General features: G+C 39.8%; 1 protein-coding gene across 1 annotated transcript in view; it reads right to left on the reverse strand.

The window, feature by feature from the left end:
• The window catches only part of amacr (alpha-methylacyl-CoA racemase), a 52,736-nt gene extending 39,420 nt beyond the window's left edge, over window positions 1-13,316 (reverse strand). Inside the window, exons 1-3 of the mRNA XM_043681004.1 lie at window positions 13,141-13,316; window positions 11,923-12,083; window positions 815-1,001 (exon numbers count right to left, since the gene is read on the reverse strand). Coding sequence (XP_043536939.1) covers window positions 815-1,001; window positions 11,923-12,083; window positions 13,141-13,279 — 487 coding nt within the window. The 5' untranslated portion in view covers window positions 13,280-13,316. The remainder of the gene's footprint in view (window positions 1-814; window positions 1,002-11,922; window positions 12,084-13,140) is intronic.
• Between the last annotated feature and the right edge of the window lie 12,488 nt (window positions 13,317-25,804).

Below are 25,804 nucleotides of genomic sequence, written 5' to 3' on the forward strand. Positions count from 1 at the left end.
ATGAGGGGCATGGATAGGATAAATAGACAAAGTCTTTTCCCTGGGGTCGTGGAGTCCAGAACTAGAGGGCATAGGTTTAGGGTGAGAGGGGAAAGATATAAAAGAGACCTAAGGGACAACTTTTTCACACAGAGGGTGGTACATGTGTGGAATGAGCTGCCAGAGGATGTGGTGGAGGCTGGTACGGTTGCAACATTTAAGAGACATTTGGATGGGTATATGAATAGGAAGGGTTTGGTGGGATATGGGCCGGGTGCTGGCAGGTGGGACTAGATTGGGTTGAGATATCTGGTCTGCATGGACGGGCTGGACCAAAGGGTCTGTTTCCATGCTGTACATCTCTATGGCTCTATAACTCTATAATTGATGTAGGGAAAGTGCCCAGTCTCGAGAAAAAAATATATTAACAAGTCCTCATTTAGGGCTTGGTCTTGTTCAGGTGGTAGTACTAGTCAGGCAAATGCCTATTTTATATAAAAAGATGGACCAGGAAGGATGGAAGAAAGAGTTCCCTAACATTGTTGCTGGAGAGCAGGACACTGCCCTCACAATTTGCTGAGATCAATACTCTGTCTTAATCATTCATTCTCTGGTACAAGTCTAAGACTCTCAACCATCATTGATTGTATACTTTTCTTGTCTGTTTAGTTAATTTATTAAAACTAAACTGTTGTTCCTTAATAAATCAACTTAAAATTACTTATGAACAGTTGATTGGATTCTGGGGCCATAACTACCCAACAGAGACAACGTTTTACACCTGTTACTTCTGAACAACAGATAGAGTAGTCGTAAAGAAAAGAAACACACTTGCCTTCTATCAGTTGCTCATAAAACTGAGGCTCCAATGCACCCACAGCCATGTACTTTCCATCCGATGTCTTGTAGGTTTCATAGAATGGTGCTCCAGTGTCCAGTAGGTTTTCACCTCTTTGCTGATCCCAAATGCCCAACTGCTGTGATTTCCAAAACCAAGAGCCACAGTAAGCTGCTCCTTCGATCTGACAAACACCAAGCAGATTTTTAAAAATAGAAGAATTGAAATCACGTAAACAAAATCTGTCTTTATTGAAACATATAAGATTATTAGGATGTGGATGTAAGTTTGCTCGCTGAGCTGAAAGGTTCATTTTCAGACATTTCGTCACCATACTAGGTAACATCATCAATAAAGCTGGTGTTATAACCTGCTTTCTATTTATGTGTTTAGGTTTCCTTGATGATGTCATTTCTCATGGCGGTCATTTCCTTTTTTTTCTCAGAGGGTGGTAAGTGGGGATCCAATTTGATGTGTTTGTTGATAAGAGTTCTGGTTGGACTGCCATGTTTCTAGGAATTCTCGTGCGTGTCTCTGTTTGGCTTGTCCTAGGATGGATGTGTTGTTCCAGTCAAAGTGGTCCCTTAAACATTGCTAATGTGCCTGTTTCCATCACCTCCACTGGCAGTGCATACCAGGCGTTCATCACCTTCTATGTGAAATATTTTCCCTGCACTTCTCCTCTAACCCTTCCGTCTCTCACCTTGAACCTGTGCTCTCTTGTAGCTGACCTTTGCACTCTGGGAAAAAGCCTCTGACTATTCATCCTATCCATTCTTCTCATTATTTTGTAAACCTCTATCAGGTCGTCCTTCAGCCTCATCTTTCCAGTGAAAAGAATCTAAGTTTATCCAACCACTCTTCATAACTGAAACCCTCCAGTCCAGACAACATTCTGGTAAATCTTCTCTGCACACTCTCCAAAGCATCACACCCTTCTGGTAGTGTGGTGGCCAGAACTGCAGGCAAATTACAAATATGGCTGAACTAAGGTTTTATACTATTGTAGTGCAACCTGCCAACTTTTATATTTAATGCCATGGCTGATGAACGCAAGTGTGCTGCATGCCTTCATGACCACCTGTGTTGCCACTTTCAGTGCACCTCGATCCCTCTGTGTCCTAAGGGTTCTGCTATTTATTGTATAATTCGCAACTGAATTTGATCTCCAAAATGCATCACCTTCTATTTGCCCAGCTTAAACTCCATCTGCGATTTCTCAGTCTAAATCCACAACCTATTATCCCGTTCTATCCTTTGGTAATCCTAACCATCTGCAACTCCACCAATTTTGGTGTCATTTGTAAACCTATTAATCAACCATCTACATTTTCCTCCAGATCATTATATATGTTACGAACAAAGGTCCCAGCGCTGATCCCTGCAGAACACCACTAGTTACTGATCTCCATTCCGCAAAGCACCCTTCCACCCCTACCCTCTGTTTTCTATAACCAAGCCAGTTCTGTATCCAGCTAGCCAGCATACCTGGATAGATTGACTTTGCATTCTACTATGATGGGATTTGGAAACCCCCCTCCCACAGAATCTTCCCTGGATTCTTAGACAGCAAATGACAATACCACTAGGCTATTACCACCACTGAACAAAAGAGAATAGACCAGTTTTTATTTCTAGCTTTTTAGTGAATTCAAATCTGATCTGCCACAGTGGGATTTGAACCATGTCCCCAGAACATTAGCCTGGGGCTCTGGATTACTAGCTCAGTGACATTGCTACTAACCACTTCTGCCTGCCCTGTCATGAATACAAAAAAACTTCAACGCAACTTCCAGCTATATATTTTTTAAAATGATATTATATCATCTCCTCAGATCTAATGATAACACTAAGCAGGCTTTAAAAAAAAGTTAAATTTGTCTTTTGTAAAATCACTCTCACTGAACTTCAAAATTTATAAATATCCAACTGATAATTCTGGGAAATTACTTTACAACACAAATGATTTCCCAAAGAAATACTAAACTTCAAGGACTTCAAAAAAGACTGTGTATATTTTTTAATTAGCTGATTAAGACAGACATAAAAAATATTTTGAGGCAATTCCAATTTGAAGGAAAAAAATACATTAGTTTTATTTAATGTTTAATAAAGAAATGTCTGAATTTTAACCTCATCACCATCCGATGACGACGTTTCCGAACATATTGGAATTGAGCAATGAACCTCATTTCCATCAGTTTAAATATTTTAAAAAAACAAATCAGATCATCTATAAGATAATCACAAAACAGCAGCTCTTAGCATTCAAGTCATTCACACTACAACTTGAACTGAATAGCAAAGCAGGGAGAGGTCTGCAATATGAGATTTCTAGCAGCACATTCCAGGTGGGAGGAATCATTTTTTTTAAGGCAAGTGGAAAGTTTGCAACTTTCAAAACTTCTTGAATGGATCTGTCTGGCCTTTTCTCATTCCAAGTATTAGTCTTTTAGCTTAACTGCAGTACTCCAGATGTAGTCTGACTACTGCCTAACATAACTGAATTCTCTACTCTTGCATTGAGTTTCCCTCTCAATAAAACACAACTTTTTTTAGACAGAAAATATATATCTGAGTCATTAACATAATTATACTATGAACTCATGTGGAATTGGTTCCAGCAGCTGTAGCTTGTTTGCCTTTTTGGGCTGAGCAGGCTGGCGTTTCAACTCAACTGAAGTCCCCTTCTCCTTCACCACTCTCTTGGCCTCTTCACTCACTGTAGAAAGCTGTCCCAACTTTTCCGATGAATATGCACAATACAGGTATTAATTATTTGGCAAGGACCATGCTTTTGACGTTTTTGTTGATAATAAGACCAACAGCATGCTTTACAACATTATAAATTGTTACAGTCTTGCCATGGTAACATTTGTGGGGCATACACTTTTGTACGGTGCCTGTGACCTTAATGCCAACAATATCACTTTTTGTGTAGGTAAAGAAATAAGTAAAGATTAGCTTTCCTGATGATTTGCTACACTTGCACACTAACCTTCTACAATACATGCATGAGGTCACCCAGATCTCTCTGCAACTCGGAGCTCTGCAAGCTTTCACCATTTCAATAAAATGCTTAATTTTTTTATTCTTTCTGCCAAAATGGACATATTTACAATTCCCACATTGTACTCTATTTGCTAGTTCTCTGCCCACTCAGTTATCTATATCCCACTTTAGGCCCCTTATATCTTCATCACAACTCACTTTCCTACCTATTTTTGTGACAACAGCCAATTTAGATACTTCCTTTACTCACTCATGGGACCTGAGCATCACTGGCCAGCATTTATTATTAGATATACCTCTAGAAATATGTATACCTTCTGTCCCTTCATTCAAATCACTTACATAAATTGTAAAGCTTTGACGCTCCAGCATTTTTCCCTCATGACATCCCAGACTAAAAAGGCTCATACACTCTTACTCTCTAATTTCTGCTAGCCAGCCAATCTTGTATCCATCCCGATACGTCACCCACAACACCATGAGCTTTTATTTTCTGCAACAGCCTTTGATGTGCTACCTTATGAAGTATCTTCTGGAGTCCTGAGACCTCAATTACCCATTCAACAAGTGCCATCTTCTTGAACATTGTCTCTCTTGTCGGAATCAATTCCCAGGTACCAACCTTGTTAATAGCCAATGTCTGAAATGTTTCAACATGATGCTCTTCCTGAGGTTGCTATATATGTTGGAACCTCTTTAATCAATAATCAGCCTACAAATAGCTTCCAAGCTTGGCCTCATGAATATACAATGCTTGTTTAGTCTGTCTTTTCCTTTCTTCATAAGCTGTCCCAAAGTCCATATGTCATTTCCAGCTCAATTGAAAATTGATAAAAAAGAGAAATCAGCAATGGTTCCAACGCTTGTTATAATGGTTTTAATAACAACCTCTAACATTTTCTGTATGACAGATGTTAAGCTAACTGACCTATAATTTCCTGTTTTCTAATACCTTCCTCTTTAAATAATGGAGATACATTAGCTATTTTCCATGCTAAAGGAACTTCCTCTAAATCTAATGAGTTTTGGGAAATTAAACCAATGCATGAACTATTTCACGAACTATTTCTGTTAAAACTTTAGGATGAAATTCATTAAGACATGGGGACTTGTTAACTTGCAGTTGCAATGATTTACTCAGCACTATTTCTCGGGGAACTGTCATTTTCTTGAGTTCCTCCCTCCCTTTCAATTCGTGATAATAGAGCTATTTGCAGGATGTTGCTTACATAATCTCTGACAAAGACTGATGCAAAATGTCTGTTCAATTCATCTGCCATCTCCTTATTCTCCATTACTAATTCACCAGACTCATTTTCTATCGAACCAACACTTTGTTAACTCCCTTTTCTTTAAAATATCTTAAATCTTTTCTGTCCATTTTTCTATTTTTCGCTAACATTCTTTCATACTCTAATTCCAACACCCCAGCCCGCTTCTGGAAATTGCTATTTTTTAAAATATTCTGTTCAGCCACCTATCTTTGCAGAATTATGCATCTTTTGAGTTTCATTTGATTTATTGCTGTCACATATACCAGGATACAGTGAAAATGTCTTACTTTTTAAAAATTAACCATGGCTGGTGGGACCACCTCATAGAACTTTCCTTATTACTTAAATGCATCTATTCTGGGCTTTGTGGAATAATCTGTTAAATTTAATTTATCTCTATTGACCAATCCATTAAGCTAAATTACAGTTTATTTCACAAACTCTTTCCAGCCCATAAATGCCCTTGATTAAGTTCAAAATAGTCACCTACAGCCCACACTTCTTTCCCTCAAAATGTATGCAAGATTCAGTTTTATCATAATTTGCAAGAATATCCAATTATTGAATCACATCTAATGTTGGACACTAATGTAAGATATGTACTTCCAACCATCTTAAACATTTCAAAATCTCTCTCTGTGGTTCATCCACAGTTTCTAACTACAAGCCAGTTTGAAAAAAAATCTGATCTCTCTTTCTTCATTTTAATTTGAATAACTTGACACTTACTCCACTATGAACTCAATTTACCAGAGTGAGGCCATGGATACAGATCCTCAAGAAGCATATCCTGAAAGGTGACTACAGAGTAATTAGGCCACCTCCCTGTCTCCTATCCAATAATTATTTGTGTCCAAATCTCATGCTTCTATTTTTATAATGTCTCTAAAGAGGAACTTGGCAAATGGCTTCTGATAATCTATTTCAATAACATCAACAGCTATTATTTTATCCACCATTTTAATTGTTCCTTCAACAAAATTCAACTAGATTTGTTCATTGGCAGAGGTGGCAACAAGGAGGATTTCATAGACTGTATTCAGAATAGTTTCTGAATGTATTCAGAATCCAGCTGTTCCAGCAATAAAGTTTCAACTTTGATCTCCAGCATCTGCAGACCTCACTTTCTCCTCAGAATCCAATGAACCTTGGGTAGGGATGGTAGGGTGAAGGAACCTTGGGTGACAAGGGATGTAGAAGATCGAGTCAAGACAAAGAAAGAAGTTTAAATTTGAGGAGGCAAGGCACTAGAAGGTTACAAGCAAGAGCGTAGCAAGGAGGGAACTTAAGAATGAACTTAGGAGAGCTAGAAGGGGGGCATGGAAAAGCTTCAGCGGAGAGGATTAAGGAAAACTGAGGGAAGAGATTAGTGAGCCTTTGGCAATGATCTTTGTGTCCTCATTGGAGTAGTGCCAGATGATTGGAGGGTGGTAAATGTTCTTCCCTTGTTCAAGAAAGGGAATAGGGATAATCCTGGAAATTACAGTTTTATGTCAGTGGTGGGCATATTATTGGAGAGGATTCTGAGAGACAGGATTTATGGTTACGTGGAAAACCAGTTATGAAGTTGTGGGTATACTTTAAAAGAGTTAAAAGCAGCAGAACTACCAGACACAGCACCAAGTGTTCTCAATAAGGCAACAATGTAACACTTGGTCAAACAATTCAATTAGCTCGTTGCCCTGGAGACAAAAATAAATTTGAATTTGGCCAATCAATTTAAACTATACCCAGAAAAATATCAAACTCCAATCCAGTTTGAATTTAGTACACTGACAATCTTAAAAGCCAGTGACATAATCCGATGCTTGGATAAATTGAACAGTTGAGAGGAGAACTGACAAGCAAAGCATGTAAACAGACTGTTTGAAAAATAACTCTCTTAAAAGAACCTTTTCGATCAGTAATCTGTGATGCAGAAATTCCTAAGAAGAAGAAAAGAAGACACGGTAGATCCGAATGGAAGAACGAAAACTGCCTGGTTTTGAGATAAGAAGTGTGGTTTTGTAAATCCTAATTGGGAGTTTTATTGGACTAGTATTATAGGAGGAAGAAATCATAAATAGTGGTTAGTTAATTATACTCCATTATACTTTAAGAAATAAAGTTGTTAATTTTTACTTTAAATACTCTTGGCACTCAAATGTTTACAGATTACTGCACGGGATAAATCTTTTCTGTGTTGCTGGTTTTAAATTTAGCAGGAGGATTTACCATGTGTTGTAACAGCATGGCTTTGAGAGGGGCAGGTCATGCCTCACAAGCCTTATTGAATTCTTTGCGGATGTGACAAAACACATTGATGAAGGTAGAGCAATGGATGTGGTGTACATTGATTTTAAATCGTTGTTTAAGGTTCCCCATGGTATGCTCATTCAGAAAATAAGGAAGCATGGGATACAGGTAAATTTGGCTGTCTGGACAGAGAATTGGATGGCCCCTTGAAGACAGAGGGTGGGTAGTAAATGGAAAGTATTCAGCCAGGAGCTCAGTGGCCAGTGGTGTTCCGCAGGGATCTGTTCTGAGACCTTTACTCTTTGTTATTTTTATAATGACTTGGAAGAGGAAGTGAAAGGGTAAGTTAGTAAGTTTACCAATGACACAAAGGTGGAGTGGTGAATAGTGTGGAGGGCTGTTCTAGGTTGCAATGGGACATTGACAGGATGCAGAACTGGGCTGATAAGTGATAGATGGAGTTCAACCTGGAAAAGTATGAAGTGATTCATTTTGGAAGGTCAAATTTGAATGCAGAATACAGGGTTAAAGACAGGATTCCTGGCAGTGTGAAGAAACAGTGGGATCTTGGGGGTCAATGTTCATAAAACTCTCAAATTTGCCACCCAAGTTTGATAGGCCTGTTAAGAAGGCATATAGTATGCTGGCTGAGTTTCCTCATTCCTGAAGAAGGGCTTATGCCCGAAACGTCGATTCTCCTGCTCCTCGGATGCTGCCTGGCCTGCTGTGTTTTTCCAGCACCACATTTTCAACTCTGGTACTCCAGCATCTGCAGTCCTCACTTTCTCCTGGCTTTCATTAACAGGGGTTTGGGTTTAACAGCCATGAGGTTATGCTGCGGCTCAATAGAACCCTGGTAAGCTCAGACTTGAAATATTGTGTTCAGTTTTAGTTGCCTCATTATAGGAAGGATGTAGAAGCTTTAGAGAGGGTGAAAAGGAGATTTACCATGATGCTGCTTGGGCTGGAGGGCATGTCTTATGAAGAAAGGTTGAGGGATTCTAAGACTTTTCTTATTGGAGCAAAGAAGGGCAAGAGGCGACTTGATAGAAGTGTACAAGATGACGAAAGGCATAGATAGAGTGAAGAGTCAGAGACTTTTCCCCAGGGCAGAAATGGCTATCATAAGGAGGCATAATTTTAAGATGATTGGAGAAAGGTTTAAGAGATATGTCAGAGGTCGGTTCTTTATACAGAGAGTGGTGGGTGAATGGAATACACTGCCAGCAGTAGTAGGTAAAAACAAGGACTGCAGATGCTGGAAACCAGAGTCTAGATTAGAGTGTGCTGGAAAAGCACAGCAGGTCAGGCAGCATTCGAGGAACAGGAAGATCGACGTTTCGGGCAAAAGCTCATCGATTTTCCTGCTCTGCCAGCAGTAGTACTAGAGTCTGATACATTAGGGACATTTAAGTGACTCTTGGATAGGCATATGAATGATTGCCAAATGAAGGGCATCTAAGTTAGTTTGATCTTAGAGTAGGATAAAAGATCAGCAACATCAACGGCCAAAGGGCCTGTACTGTGCTGTACTGTTCTGTGTTCTATGTTTAATATGTTGTGACTCCATAGGGATCTCAGACTATTTTGGATCTGATAAACCCATCTCATCAGACATAAATAATTGATCTCAGAGTAAAAGATCCCCAAGGAATAGTGAACATAAAACATGGTAAAATTCAGCTCTGAGATTGGGTAACTTGGGCTAGAAAAAAAGCTGTGCTAAACTTGAACAAGTGTAATTTTATCGGAATGAGGTCAATTTTGGTTGCGATTTGGAGATGACGGTGTTGGACTGGGGTGTACAAAGTTAAAAATCACACAACACCAGGTTATATGTGTGTGTGTGTTTATTGGGTGCAGAGTGTCTTACGTCTGTGAGAGGGTGCATGTGTGAGTATAGGAGTGTGTGTGTCTGTAAGGGTGTGTGTGGGTGTCTGTGCGCGCGTATGTGTGTCCGTGTGTAGGAGTATCTGTGTGTGTGTATAGTGCAATGGTGGTCACCTGTAATGTGACATGAACCCAAGGTCCCGGTTGAGGCCCTCCCTATGTGTACCAAACTTAGCTATCAGCCTCTGCTTGGCCTCTGCTCAGGTGATGAAGGAGCGACACTCCGAAAGCTAGTGTGCTTCCAATTAAACCTGTTGGACTATAACCTGGTGTTGTATGATTTTTAACTTTGTACACCCCAGTCCAACACCGGCATCTCCAAATCATGTCTTCATTAAGGAACCACACATAAGACTACTCAGTAAGATATGAGCTGTTAGGAATAGTATATCAGCATGGATACAAGATTTGACCAGCTAATAGAAGACAGAGTTGGAATAACGGGCATTTTCAGGATGGCAAACTGTAATTAGTAGAGAGAATCAGCGCTACAGCCACAATTATTTAAAATGTACATTAATGACTTGGAAGATAGAAGTGAATGTACTATCATCAGATTTACAGATAAAACAAAAATAGGTGGTAAGGCATGTAATGAAGATGACATAAGGAGTCCATAGAAGGATTATAGATATGTTAAGTCCGTGAACAAAAACCTGGCAAATAGAATACAGAGTGGGAAAATGTGAGATGATGCATTTCAGCAGGAAGAATAGATGCAAACTATTTAAATGGGAAAGACTCCAAAAGCTGCAGCACAGAGGGATTTAGAGGTCCTTGTGCATTACTCACAAAAACATAGCATTGAATTTCAGTTAGGGAAGGCAAATGGAATGTCGACCTGTATTTCAAAAGGATGGAGTGTAAAAGGGAGGTTTTAATGAAACTACACAAGGCACTAATCAGGCCAAAGCTGGCATACTGACCGGTTTTAGTCCCTTATCAAAGGAAATATATTACTTTGGCATTGGAGGTAGGTCAAATAAGTTGATTCATTAAGCTGATTCAGGGGTATGGAAAAATTTTCTTATGGAGAGAGGTTCAGTAGATTGGGCTTGTACTCACTAGCATTTTGAAGAGTGAAAGAAGAACCTACAAGATTAAGGGGCTTGACAGAATAGATGTGGAGAGGTTGCTTCCCCTTGGATGAGAGGCTAGGACCAGTGGGTGTAATCTCAGAATAAGACGATTGCCCATTTAAAACAGGGAAGGAATTTCTTTTCAGAGGATCATGTATCTTTGGAATTCTTCATCACAGAGGGCTGTGAAGGCTGAGTCATTAAGTATATTCAAAGCTGAGAGAGACACATTCTAATCATTAAGGGAAACAAAGGTTGTGGGGAAAAGATAGGAAAGTGAAAGTTAGAATTACAAGATCAGGCATGATCTCATTAAATGGTACAGTGGAATCAATGAGCTGAATGATTTATAGTCTTATGTTAGATATGACTTAGCCTTTAAAAGTCCACTCTTCCTCTGATGAACACATATTTGACCAAATACTTCAGTCACTTAAACACGACACAGGAGCAAATTACTGCGGGGGCTGATGAAGAGTCATCTAGATTCAAAATGTTAGCTTGCTTTCTCTTTATGCTGTGAACTCCTGCACTTTTTGTTTTCAGTTTACCTCAGTCACTTGTTCTCCAATAACAGTACTTACTCACAAGTGATACTTGAATACAAGGTCAATAAGTTCCTACTTTAGCTTTCTGAGCTTTATTAACCATGGAGAGAGATAGCCAATTTTGCTATCATGCAAATTGAGGATGTTTTGGAATATTATGACCAATGCATCAGCAATTTGTTCACCTTTTTCTTAAACATCTGGGAGGAAAACCAACAGAATATACAGATGTGTCTAATCTAATAATATACATTTCTCTCATTTTTGTTTTATTCATCTTGAATACAGCTAGTTATATCTCTTAATGTATTTTTAGAGTTTATCTTTAATATTATGCCAGATATGTTTAACATAGCCTACCTTGTTTATTCACAAATCCATTAAAAGGTAACTTTAGTATCTGTTGCATGACAATCACTGAAATGATGAGGCTCAGTTTCCCTAATGACTGCCATTGCTTGGGTTTCAGTTGCAACCCTTCAACCCCACCAGCAAACCAAGGCTATAACCTGGTTGGCCACTAGACAGATGTGGGATCAAGTTTTTTAAAATTTTATTAACCAGTACAAAATACAAATGAACAATTAACATGAATAGCCATATACAAGAAGCAACAATTTACAGGGGAAAGGGGTGGCCAAGCCACACCCCAAACCCACCGTTCAACCAGTTTTCAGGCAAATGAGGACAAAGCTCAAATCCCACATTTAGTCATCACAAACGTCACAGTAACAAATACATACAAGACAGTCACATGAGAAACAGGGCAGAGAATACAGACCCCCCCCCCACCATTCAGCCACCCAGCAAGCCACCCTTCCCTCCCACCTTCCGGCCACTATAAGGCAGCCCGCCCCAAAACCCTTCTGGCTCTCAGTCTGCCCCATGCTCCTTCCAGCTGGGATCAAGTTTATTTAAGTGAAGTTTGTTATCAAGGTCACTAAGGCCTCAAACTCCCTAGGTCTACAAGGTTGATGCCTATTATCAGGCTCTTCAATACCTTTCCCTCTTCCCCATCAGTATCAGACAGAGATTTTAAGATTTCTGTAGTCAAAGTATTAGCTCACCATGCTTGCATCGATGAGCTGTCCTTTTCCAGATCGTATTCTCTCATACAGGGCTAGCATTATACCCATGGCACACATAATGCCACCTCCAGCAAAGTCAGCGATAACATTTAGTGGTGCATAAGGTTTCTCACCTTTCCTGCCAAATTTTGACAGAAGACCTAAGTTCCAAATAAATGTTGTTAGTAAACTGCATTACAAAAACACAGTTGTATAAACTTTCTTACAAAGTAAGACATTTTAATATTTAACTATTTTTATTAATTCTTTCAGTTATGAGCATCACTGGCAAAGATTGTCTCTAGATTAAAAGGTTAGTGATAATACCACTAGGCTATCACCTCCCCCCAATATGTGATAACAGAGGTGACCTTTCTATTCTGACAAGGGCAAAGGACGGCATGGTGGCTCAGTGGTTAGCATTGCTGCCTCACAACGCAAAGGACCCAGGTTCGGTTCCAGCCTTTGGCGACTGTGTGGAGCTTGCACATTCTCCCCTTGTCTACGTGGATTTCGTCCGGGTGCTCCGGTTTTCTCCAACAGTCCAAAGATGTGCAGGGCAGGTGAATTGGCCATGCTAAATTATCTATAGTGTTAGGTACATCAGTCAAAGGGAAATGGGTCTGGGTGGGTTACTCTTCCGAGGGTCAGTGTGGACTTGTTGGGCCGAAGGGAATCTCATCTAAAGTGAGAGTAATTTAAGTAAAATTTACTTCTGAATGATGGCACAGCAGTGAAATGTTCCACAGCTCGGGCTGGCAATAGCATAGCCAACATTAAATTAAATGTTGTTGTGATATCATGGTACAGAGAAGACTGAAGTAAGAGGTATCTTGAGGATACCTACCTCTTCCACCTGAGATAGGAAGTATTTGAGATTATGGTTACATTATTCAACCCACAGGCTAACATACACGAAATAATTACAAACTACATTGCATGACAGTATTAACTGAAGGTGCAAGTACATCTCAGTTTTACAATTTGAACATTATTTATTGATAATAGAAATATTTTAGCCACGCAAAAATTAATGCAAGGAAAACAATTATTTTTTAAAAATTCAGTAAAAAGCAAACATATGCTGATTAACCAGAAAAGTGTGTTCATTAAATCTTCTTCGCATTCAAAATCTACTTAGGTGATTCATTAAAATGGACACAGTAACAATGATTTCCTTACTGCTGTACTTGATCACAATAAATTGATTCAAGTCACCTGATACTGCAATGTAGTTGATATCATGCCCAGCATTTCGGGAATATAGTCCACTTTGTCCAAACCCAGTCAACCTGGCATAGATAAGCTTTGGATTCTGGCTAAATAAATCTTCAGGGCCCAGACCCAACTTCTCCATGACACCTATGAAGACACACAGGTTTTAGTTACTTATATCAGCCAGCGCAAATCTAACTTTAATGACTACAATAGCAATGATGCAAAATAGTAGTCCAAAAAAGTAAAATGTATTGCCAACCTTGCCAATTAATCAGTGCCCTTTTCTTTTAATGTATAAATTATGTTGAATTTTTTGAAGTTTAGCATTCTTGAATTTATCTTACTGAGTGCAAGATGAAAAGGTTTTGCAATACGACTTTCCTTTCAGCAATTTTCTATTCTGTATTAACAAGTGACTGTTTAAAAAATATTGCGATTACTCACTGGATCAGTTGACATATTCTGGTTTCCCAGAACAGTGGATGAAAGCTTAATTCTTCATTCCAAGGTGTACAAGCAATGGAGCATATAAAATGGGAGCAGATGTGGACTATTTAGCTCCTCAAGTGTGCAATAAAAACATGGTTGATCTGTTTGTGTTTGTGATTGGCAGGGCTAGGTTTTGTTGCCTTTCCTTATGTTTGATTCACTGATGTCCTTTTTGGGAAGAAAATTTGCTCAAATAAATCGATTTATCAGGCAAGGCATTACCTGGTCTGTTCTAGACATGACTCCAGAGCCGCAGTGGTTTATTTCAATCTTAAATGTCCTCTGAAAAGTTGGGGATGGGCATTACCTGTTGGCCTGATCAACGGTGCTGACATCCCACAGACAAATTAATATGAATCCACATGATAGGTGGGATATGATTGCACTGAAGGGAATGCAGAGAAAATTTACCAGGATGTTACTAGAGCTGGAGAGTTTTAGTTAAGAAGGGAAATGGGACAGATTGGGTTGTTTTCCTTTGCACAGGGGAAACTAAGGAGGGACATGATTGAAATGTTTAAAATTGAGGGCATGGATAGGAAGAAGCATTTATTTCCCTTGGTGGAGGGACCAGTGACCAGGATAAGGGGTAGGATGCTTAGTAGGGATGTGAGAAAACATTTTTTTCACACAGCTGGAAGCTGTGGCAGCTGTTACTCACTGCATCTAAGGGGGACAGAGGCAGAAACATTTGTAAAATTTAATATGTTGATGTGCAGTTGAGAGGCCAATGCTATGGTTCAAGTACTGGGAAATAGGATTAGAATGACTAGATGATTGTTTTGACTGGCATATATTCGATGGGCCGTAGGGCCATTTTCTGACCTGTAGATCTCTATGACTTGTTCTTGTGAAAGAGTTATATTGAAGATCTGCCATAGTCCTTTGCTCCATTCTGCATATAAATAACCCAGCAGGGCCATGTTGTCCTGTTGGTATGTACTTCTCCCTGCATTTCATCCATGAAGTGCACTGAATATTGAAATGTTGAGGTGTACAGTGTTGGCAGGAGGAGAAAAAAATGAACACTGTGGGCAGAATCTTACAGGGTTCTCAGTGACAAGAACAATGGTGAGATATGTGCTTGCATCAGACGAGAGTCCATCAAAGCCCGTCAGGACATCAGGAGCAACTCACTTAGTCAACTGGCAACTCATTGATAACTAGCATGAAAAGCAAAAGAGACAGTCAGTCATTTTTTTAAATTCAGTTATGGATGTGGGCATTGCTGGCTGGCCAGTATTGCAGCCTGTCCCTTGCTGCCCTTTAGAAGATGATAGGTAGTGACCTGTCCTCTTGAACAGTGGGCGGCACGGTGGCACAGTGGTTAGCACTGCTGCCTCACAGCGCCAGAGACCCGGGTTCAATTCCCTCCTCAGGCGACTGACTGTGTGGAGTTTGCACATTCTCCCCGTGTCTGCGTGGGTTTCGTCCGGGTGCTCCAAAGATGTGCATTTCAGGTGAATTGGCCATGCTAAATTGTCCGTAGTGTTAGGTAAGGGGTAAATGTAGGGGAATGGTTGGGTTGCGCTTCGGCGGGTCGGTGTGGACTTGTTGGGCCGAAGGGCCTGTTTCCACACTGTAAAGTAATCTAATCTAATCTAACAGTGCAGTCTATCTGCTGTGGGTTGATTCACAATGCTATTAAGGAGGGAATTCTAGGATTTTGACCCAGTAACAGTAAATGAATGATGATATATTTCCAAGTTGGAGGAGAACTTGTAGGTGGTGATGTTCCCATGTATTTGCTGCCCTTGTTCTTTGAGATGGAAGTGCTTCTGCGTTGGAAGGTACTGTCTGAGTTTCTTTGGTGATTGTCTTCTTGAGTGTTATTGGAGCAGCATTCATTCAGGTAAGTGAGAAACATTCTATTGCACTCCTGACTTGTGCCTGGAAGGTGGTGGTCGGGCTTTGGGGAATTAGGAACTCAGTTACTCGTCATTGCATGCCTAGTCTTTGACTTTTAACCAGTGTATTTATATGGCAAATACAGCTGAATTTCTGGTCAATATGGGGGATTCGATGATGATTAATACCATTGAATATCAAGAAGAGGTTGTTAAATTGTGTCGTAATGGAGACGGTCATTTCCTAGTATTTGTATGATGTGAATCTTACTTGCTGCTTGTCAGTCCAAGCCGGGATAATGTCCAGCTCTTGTTGCATTTGAACATGGACTGTTTCAGTATCTGAGGAATCGCGAATGGTACTGAACATTGTGCAAGCATTGATGAACCTTCCCATTTCTGACCTTATGTTGGGCATATTTGGGTTAGGACACTACCCTGAGGAACTCCTCAGAGACATTCTGGGGCTGAGATGACTGACCCCCAACCATGTTGATTTTCCCATGTGCTAGCTATGACTTCAACTAGTGGAGAGTTTGCCACATGATTCCTGTTGATCCAGTTTTGCTAGGGCTCCTTAATGCAGCTTTGATGTCAAGGGCTGTCTCACCGCACCTCTGGAATTCAGTACTTTTATCGACGTTGAACAAAGGCTGAATTGGGGTCAGGAGCTTAGTGGCCCTGAACGATGCTAGCAATGAGAAACTTCAGTTATAAGGACAGATTGAGAACAGGCACTGTTCTCCGCAAGACAAAAGAAATGAAGAGGAGATTTGATAGAACTTTTCAAAATTATGAATAGACCAGAAAGAATAAATATAAAGCAGCTGTTCTTGGTTATAAAAGTAAAAAAAAATTAACAAGACAGCATAGACTTAGTCAAATGCAAATGACGCAAGAGTGATATGAGAAAAGTCTTCCATCACACAGCAAGTATTTAGGATGTGGAATGCATTGCCTGGAAATGTGGTTCAATTGAGGCATTCATTTAATGAACTATATCCTATATTCCACTGAAAGTGGCCTCACCAACATCCTGTACAACCTCAACATAACAATAGTCTGAGCAATGAAGACAAGTGTGCTAAACCACCCTAAATTTCTTTAAATTGTTCTGTCAGTTACCATTGCCTTGTAATGTAATCCTAATGAAATTTTTCAAATCCTTCTCAGACTAAAAATTTGGCCCTCCTGAAATCAGAGTATGATTATTTTATTCCAGCAAGTAAATCTGGTAACATGCTGATTTGGTCTAAAATGAATCACTCCCCCAGATGTTTGCCTCCCATAAAGAAAACAGGAAAAATTTACAGGATCATTAGAAATATAGAGACAGGCAGGCTTTTTAACTGCAATCTGCAGATACTTTAGGACATGAATAAATTTAATACATGTTAAGACTGTTTGTCCAATAGTCCACAATGACTACACAACATTATGATTTTTATTTAAGCATAAATAATACTTTTTACAAACAGTGTTTGGACAATAGTTTAAAAAGAATAGCTGATATTAATCTTTGAAAAATTGATGACTTTGTTTCAGATACCCAGTTTCACACTCAGCTCAAGTGTCTATGCCACTTAAATTCATTAAATTGCGCAAAAAGTCAATTGTTGTGCATTGTCCATACCCCCTCTTCTATCTAATGTAGATCCAACATGTATAGATTCAGTCATGTAGCCCCAATTTTGTTTTAGTTTTCTACAAGCTTTCTTTGCTTTGAAGTTAAATGAAGACATTATAATACAGATTAATGAAAGTTAAATACTGTAAAAAAATTCCAACTTGGACATTTTCTTTACTAATTCTAATAATTAAGAAATACAGTTCTGCAAATGTTAATATTAAACTACAATGTAGTAAAGCTTGATACTGGAAAAAGCTGAAATTGTCTAATATTTGGTCATATTTCAATAAGTAAGAGTTGACAAGTATGACCACTCCTGAGAGAGATGAGACAAAACAGTACAGATTACTTTGCATTAACAAGTTAAAGCAAAGATTTCCCATAATGTAGGAATCAGCATGAAGAATATTGAAAGTAGAAAACACTTGTTTTTCCGAGCAAGACCTTCCAGGATCTGCCTCAGTAAAATTCAGGCTGAATTTTCCCATTTGTATCTGAAGTCTGAAAGGGATTAAGTTTCAAGGCATCCAGTCCTCATGGCTCGTAACAATTTTTTTCAAGTGATCTTCTGCTTTTCACCTCATTAATTATGCAACGAAGTTTTTGGACACGTTTCTTTGGAAATCATTTGGCCAGAGATAGAAGAGCTTGCCACTAGCAACAGCTTCAGGCTTACATGCTTCTACTACTACATTTAAAACCTATCAATTTGCATATCAATTCAAGTGATGACACAACCTCTGGAACTGTGTTGTTTGACCCTATATATATATCCCATAAAAAAAACACAGAAAATAGGAAAGGAGTGATCATTCAGCCCTTAAAGATTGCTCCGCTATTCAACATGATCATGGCTGATCATCCTATGGAGCATCCTGTTCCCACATGTGCTCCATATCCTTTGATCCCTTTAGCCCGATGAACAGTATTTGTCTCCATCTTGAAAACATTCAATGTTTTAACCTCAGCACCTTTCTGTGACAGAGCATTCCCCAGGTTCATCACTCTGAGTGAAGCAATTTATTCTCATCTCAGTCCTAAATAGCTTATCCCATTTCCTTAGACTGTGATCCCTGGTTCTAGACTCCCCAGTCATCAGAATATTCTTCCCACATTTACCTAATCTTATCATTTTAGAAATGTTGAGGCATCTTGTGAGAACCCACCTCGTACTTCTAAACACCAGTAAATATTTTTCTAACCAATCCAATTTCTCGATATATTTCATACTCCAAAGAATTCTAGTCACTGGTTGCCATCTTCTCATATTCCAGTCACATTGATAAATTAACATGACTCCAGGTATCCTTTATCGCCAAAATCAAAACAATAAAAACAGTATAGTTGCATTTACTATGATATTAAAGTTTGTGTAGTGTAGATTAATGTATAACATACCATAAATATGAAAAGCTGAAGTTTTTACAACAGGTTGCAAATATATTATTTTATGGTCTAATGTAGGTTTCACCCAAGCACTCAATATTCCAATGTTATAGCCCCTCTCCACTTAACCCACAGAAACATTGCAATCAGCTCTTGACTCCACACTGCATTGCTCTTCCTAACCTGCATCCTTCCAGGCACTTCGAAGCTATCATCGCTCCTTACTGCACTGACTGACTGACTAACTAATGATATAACACCAACTTCACTTTTCACTCTCTTTGTTTTACCTTAAGATGCTGTATCCTAGAATATTAAGATGCTAGTCTTGTCTCTCTCCTTGAACCATGTCGTTGTAATGGCAACACCATAGTTCCATTGTCAATCCATACCCTTAAATCATCTGTATTCCTTCTAATACTCCTACCGTTAAAGTACAGTCTTACTTCCTAACTTTTTTGGGAGATTCAGGGTTATCTTTTGGAAAGCATTTAATCCAATATGGTTTCCTAAAGATTCCTCTTCAATGACGATCTTAATGGCATATTCACAATTGCACTTCAGAAAACCAATTTAAATATATTAATGATGTACCTGCCTTTCCTGAGCAGAAGACTTGTATGTGTTAATGTCTGCTGTGGTAAACATAGCAATGATCTTATCAGTGGGTTAGGATCGTATGCCTTGTTTTAATGGTAACACATCCCCAACTTACTCTTTCCTACTTGTCAGGAGGGCAGGTTTTAGTTTTAGATTTTGGTATTTTGTGGACTAGATTACAATATTGAATTTCAATTCTTTTTTTCAATATTTCCTAAATTAGCCACGATATGTTTGAGGTTTTCACAACAACCAAGTTGTCAGGAACACAGAGATTAATTAATGAGTTGCACATTCATTCCATGGCACCTTTTATTGGATTCATTTTCATTTGTTCATCTGTTGCTTGCTGTAAGTAAAGTTCTCTGAAGCTGACAAGTATTTTTCACTATGTTCAAAAGCTGAGGAAGTGGCATTTCAATTTCCTGACATTTTCAGAAAGCTGTCAACCGTAAAATTGCATGAAATGGACTGCTGCACCAGTCAGCAATCTCTATTACTTTGAAGTGAGCTTTGATGGATTTTCTGCACATTAAGTAACACCTACAATGTAATAACAGAACCAAGTTCTTTTCGAACTACGGGTCATTCTGCTAAAACTTGCTTTTCGTCAGCACGAATTGGCTATAACATGATTGTTGAATAGTGGACATTGTTTGGATAATGCGAACTTTCTACTGAATGGGTGTAGCGATTTTCTAGTAGCGATCTTCAACAGTACGATTTCCTATAGCAGTTTTCCATAGCCTGAGGTTGTAGAAGTACACAGCTGTCACGTTACAGCAGAAGAACCCATACCTAATTCATGCAAGTACTAGACCAGGTCCTGGGCTGATTCCCCCAGCCTGGACTCACAGGGTAGGCCAAAGCTCCAGGTCTGCAGCCAGACCCAGTTGCATGGAGGAAGGGAAATGTGGTCTCGGCCCTGGATGGCAGTCTCCTAGTGATGCAGCCTCCTGCTGTGTTGGTCTTCTGGTGTGGCAGCATTGTCCTGGTGTGGCAGTCTTATTCGTCTTTGGTGACTAGATATTCCAGCAGCCCAGCAGGTGGTGACTGTGTCAGCCAGGCATGACAGCCTTCTTCAGTAGAGGCTTCTGGTTGAGCATCTAGCAGCCGAACATTGTGGTTTTTGTCCCAGCTGCAAGTTCAGGGTACACCATCATTCCTAAATTGTCTTTTCCCAAGCCCAGAAGCTGAATTGTGATGAACTTTGTCTTAATTTTATTTTTAAAAAAATATTACATACGACTTCTGTATTCATGTAGGCTCCATGGTGGGACAACTTATGAAACTTTTCACTACATTTTCGATGTAAAAGTACATGTGACAATAAATTTCTATTCAAGTTATAGCAAGTATGCCAATGCAACAATTATTTAAGAACAAAAATTGGTTTACTTTATTCAAAGAAGCAAACTCAATTCATAGAGAATTTGTGAGAATTAAAAGCTGAAGCTAGTTAACTAAGGAGCCTAAACAAAAATAGCTACTATGCTTCATTATGGCTCATTCACAGGCAGATGAAGAGTCCCCTACAGAGCAAGTAACTTCCACTACTAGCAAGAAACATAAATTACATTGAGGAGGAAAACATAAAAAGAAATAGAACTTTATCTAATTCAAGTGTCTGAAAATACTGTAATCCTACATTGACCCAGGATTTTCGGCACAGCTATATACACGCAATTAAAATCCATGACAACTATAAGCGAGAAAGGAGGTTGCTAAGCCGCTGGCGAGGATATTTGCCTCCTCACTCTCCACGGGAATCATACCGGAGGATTGAAAGGAGGCGAATGTAGTTCCACTTTTCAAGAAGGGTAATAGGGAAATCCTTGCCATCGGCTTAGCAACCTCCTTTCTCGCTTCCTGGGGAAGCCTAGGATAAATATGGTCTGGCTCTGGGGACTTATCAATCTTAATGTTTTCCAAAGTTTCTAGCACATCAACTTCATCAATCTTGATCTGGTCAAGACTGTATGCCAGCTCCTCTAAGTTTTCAATTACAACAAGCTCCCTTTACTTGGTGAAAACCGAAGCAAAAAACTAATTTAGGGCTTCCCCTATCTGCTCAGACTCCACGCACAAGTTCCCTCCGCTAACCCTGATTAGCTCTATCTTCTCCCTGAGCATTCTCTTATTCCTCACGTATGAGTAAAACGCCTTTGGGTTCTCCCAATCCGTCTTGTCAAGCTTTTCTCGTGCCTCCTCCTGGCTCTCCTCAGTCCATTTCTGAGCTCCTTTCTAGCAAGCCTGTAATTCTCTAAAGCTGTGCTAGATCCTTGCTTCCTCCACCTTACGTAAGCTGCCTTCTTCCTTTTGATGAGAAGCTCTTCTGTTCTCGTCATCCAAGGTTCCTTAATCTTACCGATTCTTACCTGTCTCAGAGGAACAAATTTGTGCATCACTCACAACAACTGCTCCTTAAACAGTCTCCACATGTCTGCTGTGTCCTTTCTCACCCACTTAAAACCTTTCCTGAAGTCCTTCACTCCTCCTTTGCACCTCTTGGTAAATGGAGGCCCCGATGCCTGAGGTAAGACTTTTAAACGGTTAGATTCACCTTCCCAGAAGTCCTTCGCTCCTCCCTCGCACCTCTCCTCGTTCTTCCCTTGCATCTCTCCTCGCTCCTCCCTCTCCCCCCTCACTCTCTCTGCTCGCGCTCTCCCCCCTCGCTCTCTCCCCCTTAATCTCAACAACAGTTTAAAAAAAATTCAAAACCAATTCAACAAAATAAGGATAGATTAGATTAGATTACCTACAGTGTGGAAACAGGCCCTTTGGCCCAACAAGTCCACAGTGACTCTCCAAAGAGTAACCCACCCCCCTCTGACGAATGCACCTAACACTATGGGCAATTTAGCATGGCCAATTCACCTGATCTGCACATCTTTGGACTGTGGGAGGAAACCGGAGCACCTGGAGGAAACCCACGCAGACATGGAGAGAATGTGCAAACTCCACACAGACAGTCGCCCAAGGCTGGAATCGAACCTGGGACCCTGGTGCTGTGAGGTCAGGTGAAGTGATGTTCCTGCATGGTGTGGGAGTTGGTAGACCACATTGTGGTTCCCAGTGACAATGTCTATAGTAAATGTTGCTTACTAAGGAACTCTGGCTCAGAGTCGATGAGCTGGAGTATTAGTTTCAAAAAGTACAACACATCAGGGAAGGGGCAAGTTACCTGGACACACTGTTTCAGGAGACAATCACAACTCTTAAACTAACTAATGTGAATTCGGCCAGTGGTCAGAGACAGGAGGGTGTAACTGTGAGTGCGAAGGATCCAGGAGGTAGAGTTGCAGGAGCCTCAGACAGATGGTTACCAGACAATAAAGGTGAGGGACAGTGCAGGTGACTATCTTTAAGCACCAAGGAATTGTATAAAAGTAGTGAAAATTAACAGTACAACAAATTTCAAACCTTTGTATGTAAATGCACGAAACATTTGAAACAAAATTGATGAGTTAATAGCACAAATGGAAACAAATGTTATGATTTGGTAGTGATTACGGAAACATGGTTACAATGAGACCTGGTCTGGGAATTGAATCGCAGCATTTTGGAAAGATACACGTAAAGGAAAAGGAAGTGGTGTGGTCTTGCTGGTGAAGAAAGGAATCAGAACTGTAATGAGAAATGACATATGCATAGGACATAAGATGTGGAATCAATCTGCGTAGAAACAAGAAATAGGAAAGGGAAGAAGTACTTGGTAGAAGTAATCTGGAGGTCCCTAAACAGTAGTTTTGCTGTGGGGCAGGAAATATCAGAGGCTTACAAGAAAGGTTCAGCAATTTTCATGGGTGATTTTTAACATACACGTAGATTGGAAGAATCAAATTGGCAAAGGTTGCCTGGAGGCAGAGTTGATTGAATGTATTAGAGATCATTTCTTGGAGCAGTATGTTGTGGAACCAACCAGGGAGCAGGCAGTTCTGGATTTGGAATTGTGTTAAATGATGACATCATCGTTAAGGATCCTCGAGGGAGTAGTGATCACAGTATGACAGAATTCAAAATTCAGTTTGGGGCTGAGAAAGTAGTGTTAAACAAAGAAAATTACAGAGGCATGAGGACAGATTTGACCCAGTAGTAGGCAGGAAGGCTAAATGGTAAAACAGCAGATGAGCAGTGTCAGATATTTAAGGAGCTACTCAATTCCTCACAACTAAAATATATCCCAGTGAGAAAGAAAGATGATGGGGGGGGGAGTAAAAAGAGCTATCCATGGTTAAAAAAGGTCAAGGACAATATTAAGTCAAAAACTAAGGTATACCATTTTACAAATGTCAGTGGCAGGTTGTAAGATTAGGAAACTTTCAAATATAAACAAAAGCTGGTAAACTACAAAAGAAACCTAGCACAAAATATCAAAAAGGATAGCAAAAGCTTCTATACTAAGCCGCAAATGTGAATGTTGGTCCCTTGGAAGATGAAACCAGAGAGTTAATAGTGGGGAACACTGAGATGGCAGAGTTGCTAAATCAATGTTTGCCTCAGTTTTCACGATGGAGTACAACAGTATCATTCCTATTGGAACAGGCAAGTCAGAGGCAATAGATAAAGTAGAACTTAGAATATCAATATCGATAGGGAAAAGATACTAAGTAAACTATTAGGATTGAGGACAGACAAATTCCCTGAGCCTGAGGCTTACATCCTAGGGTATTAACAGAAGTGGCAGTGAAAATAGTAGATTAGATTTAGATTAGATTCCCTACAATGTGGAAACAAGCTTTTCGGCCCAACCAGTCCACACCAACCCTCCGAAGAGTAACCCACACAGACCGATTTCCCTCTGACTAATGCACCTAACATTAGTAGATCCATTGGTTACAATATTCCAAAATTCCCTAGACACGAGAAAGGTTTCAGTGGATTAGAAAATATAACACCCTCATTCAAAAAAGGAAGGTGGCAAAATGTGAAAAATTACAGACCGTTAATTTAACATCTGTTGTTGGGAAAGTGTTAGAATCAATTTTCAAGGAAGCAATAGCAGACATTTGGAAAGTTAAAACGCTATCCATCAGAGTCAGCATGGTTTTAAAGGTAAGTGAGCTTTTTTTCTGGATGGCAAGATCTAACAAGTGGGGTGCCATAGGGTTCAGTCCTTGGACCTCAGCTGTTTACAACCTATGTTAATGACTTGGATACAGGGATAGAAGGCTATATAGCTAAATTTGCACATGATACAAAAATAGGCAGGATGGTAAATTGCAATGACAAAATAACATAGAACATTACAGCGCAGCACAGGTGCTTCAGCCTTTGATGTTGTGCCACCTGTAGAACCAATCTGAAGCCCATCTAACCTACACTATTCCATTTTCATCCATAAGTCTATCCAATGACCATGTAAATGCCCTTAAAGTTGACGAGAAGAACCTTACAAATGGATTTTAGATAGGTTAAGAGAGTGGGCCAAAATGTGGCACATGAAGTTTAACATGGATAAATGTGAGGTCATGCATTTGGATTTAAAAAATGGGAAGATGACCTATTATCTTAATGCGGAGAGACTTTACAGTGTTCCAGTGCAGAGGGATCTGGGTGTCCTCGTTTGTGAATCACAAAAAACTAGCATGCAGGTACAGCAGAAAGTAAAGAAAGCAAATGGAATGTTGGGTTTTTATAGTTTTAAAGTAACAGAATATAAAGGTAAGGCAATATTATTGCAATGATACAATATATTGGTGAGACTGTGCCAAGAATATTGTGTACAGGTTTGAAAAGGCATAGTTGTATTGGAAGCAATTCAGAGGAGATTCACTTGATTGATCCTAGGGATGAGGGGTTTATCCTCCTCATAATAAGAGATTGAATTTAGAAAAATGAAGGGAGATCAAATTCAGGTATTCAAAGGTATGATAAAGGTGTGGATAAAATAGACGTGGAGTGGATATTTCCTCTTGTGGACATTCTCGGATGAGAGGTCATAGTCTTAGGATAAGGGGTAACAAATTTAACTTTTGAATCCATGGAATTTGCTAACCCAAAGTGTAGTGGATGCTGGAGCAGTGAGTAAATTTAAGGAGGAGTCAAACAGACTTTTTAAAACTGCTAAAGGGAGAGAAGGTAGGAAAATGGGGATGAGGAGCATCTCAGCCATGATCGAATGACGAAGGAGACTTGATGGGCCGACTGGCCTAATTCTACTCCTATATCTTACAAACTTATGAATGCTATGATTCTGATTTTTGTTCTCAGGTCGGAGGTGCAGAGTTGCAACAAATGCTGGTTCTTTGACCTTTAAAAATGGCTGCCTGCATATCTATATTTTGATCTGGAGTGCAGACTAGATTGGGAATCAGGCCAGGCAACCTGGAAAGAGCCAAAGATGCTACTGGCTTCCAAACAGGGCATGCTGGAATGCCTGCCTGGATGCTGGCACTGTACTTAAAGTTCAAAAATAAAAGATTAAAACAGAAAACATTCCACTTACTCTCTTCACTCTCTATGCCCCTTCCATGCCAACCTCTTCCACAAACTCATGGCTCCCCACTCAACCCCATACTTCAAATTATTCCCAATGGGCCTTTATAGTTGCTGCTCCACCGCCTTGCCAATACCTTCCTTCTTCTTGCCAACTCACTTATTGTCCACCATGGGCATTAATCATGAGACATCAAGACAGGAAATAAAGTTACCAGTCTACTAGTGGTACATCCAATAGATGCTTGAACAATTTGCTTGAACAATCCTTTTA

The sequence above is a fragment of the Chiloscyllium plagiosum genome, chromosome 1 (genome assembly GCF_004010195.1).
Source record: "Chiloscyllium plagiosum isolate BGI_BamShark_2017 chromosome 1, ASM401019v2, whole genome shotgun sequence".
NCBI lineage: Eukaryota > Metazoa > Chordata > Chondrichthyes > Orectolobiformes > Hemiscylliidae > Chiloscyllium > Chiloscyllium plagiosum.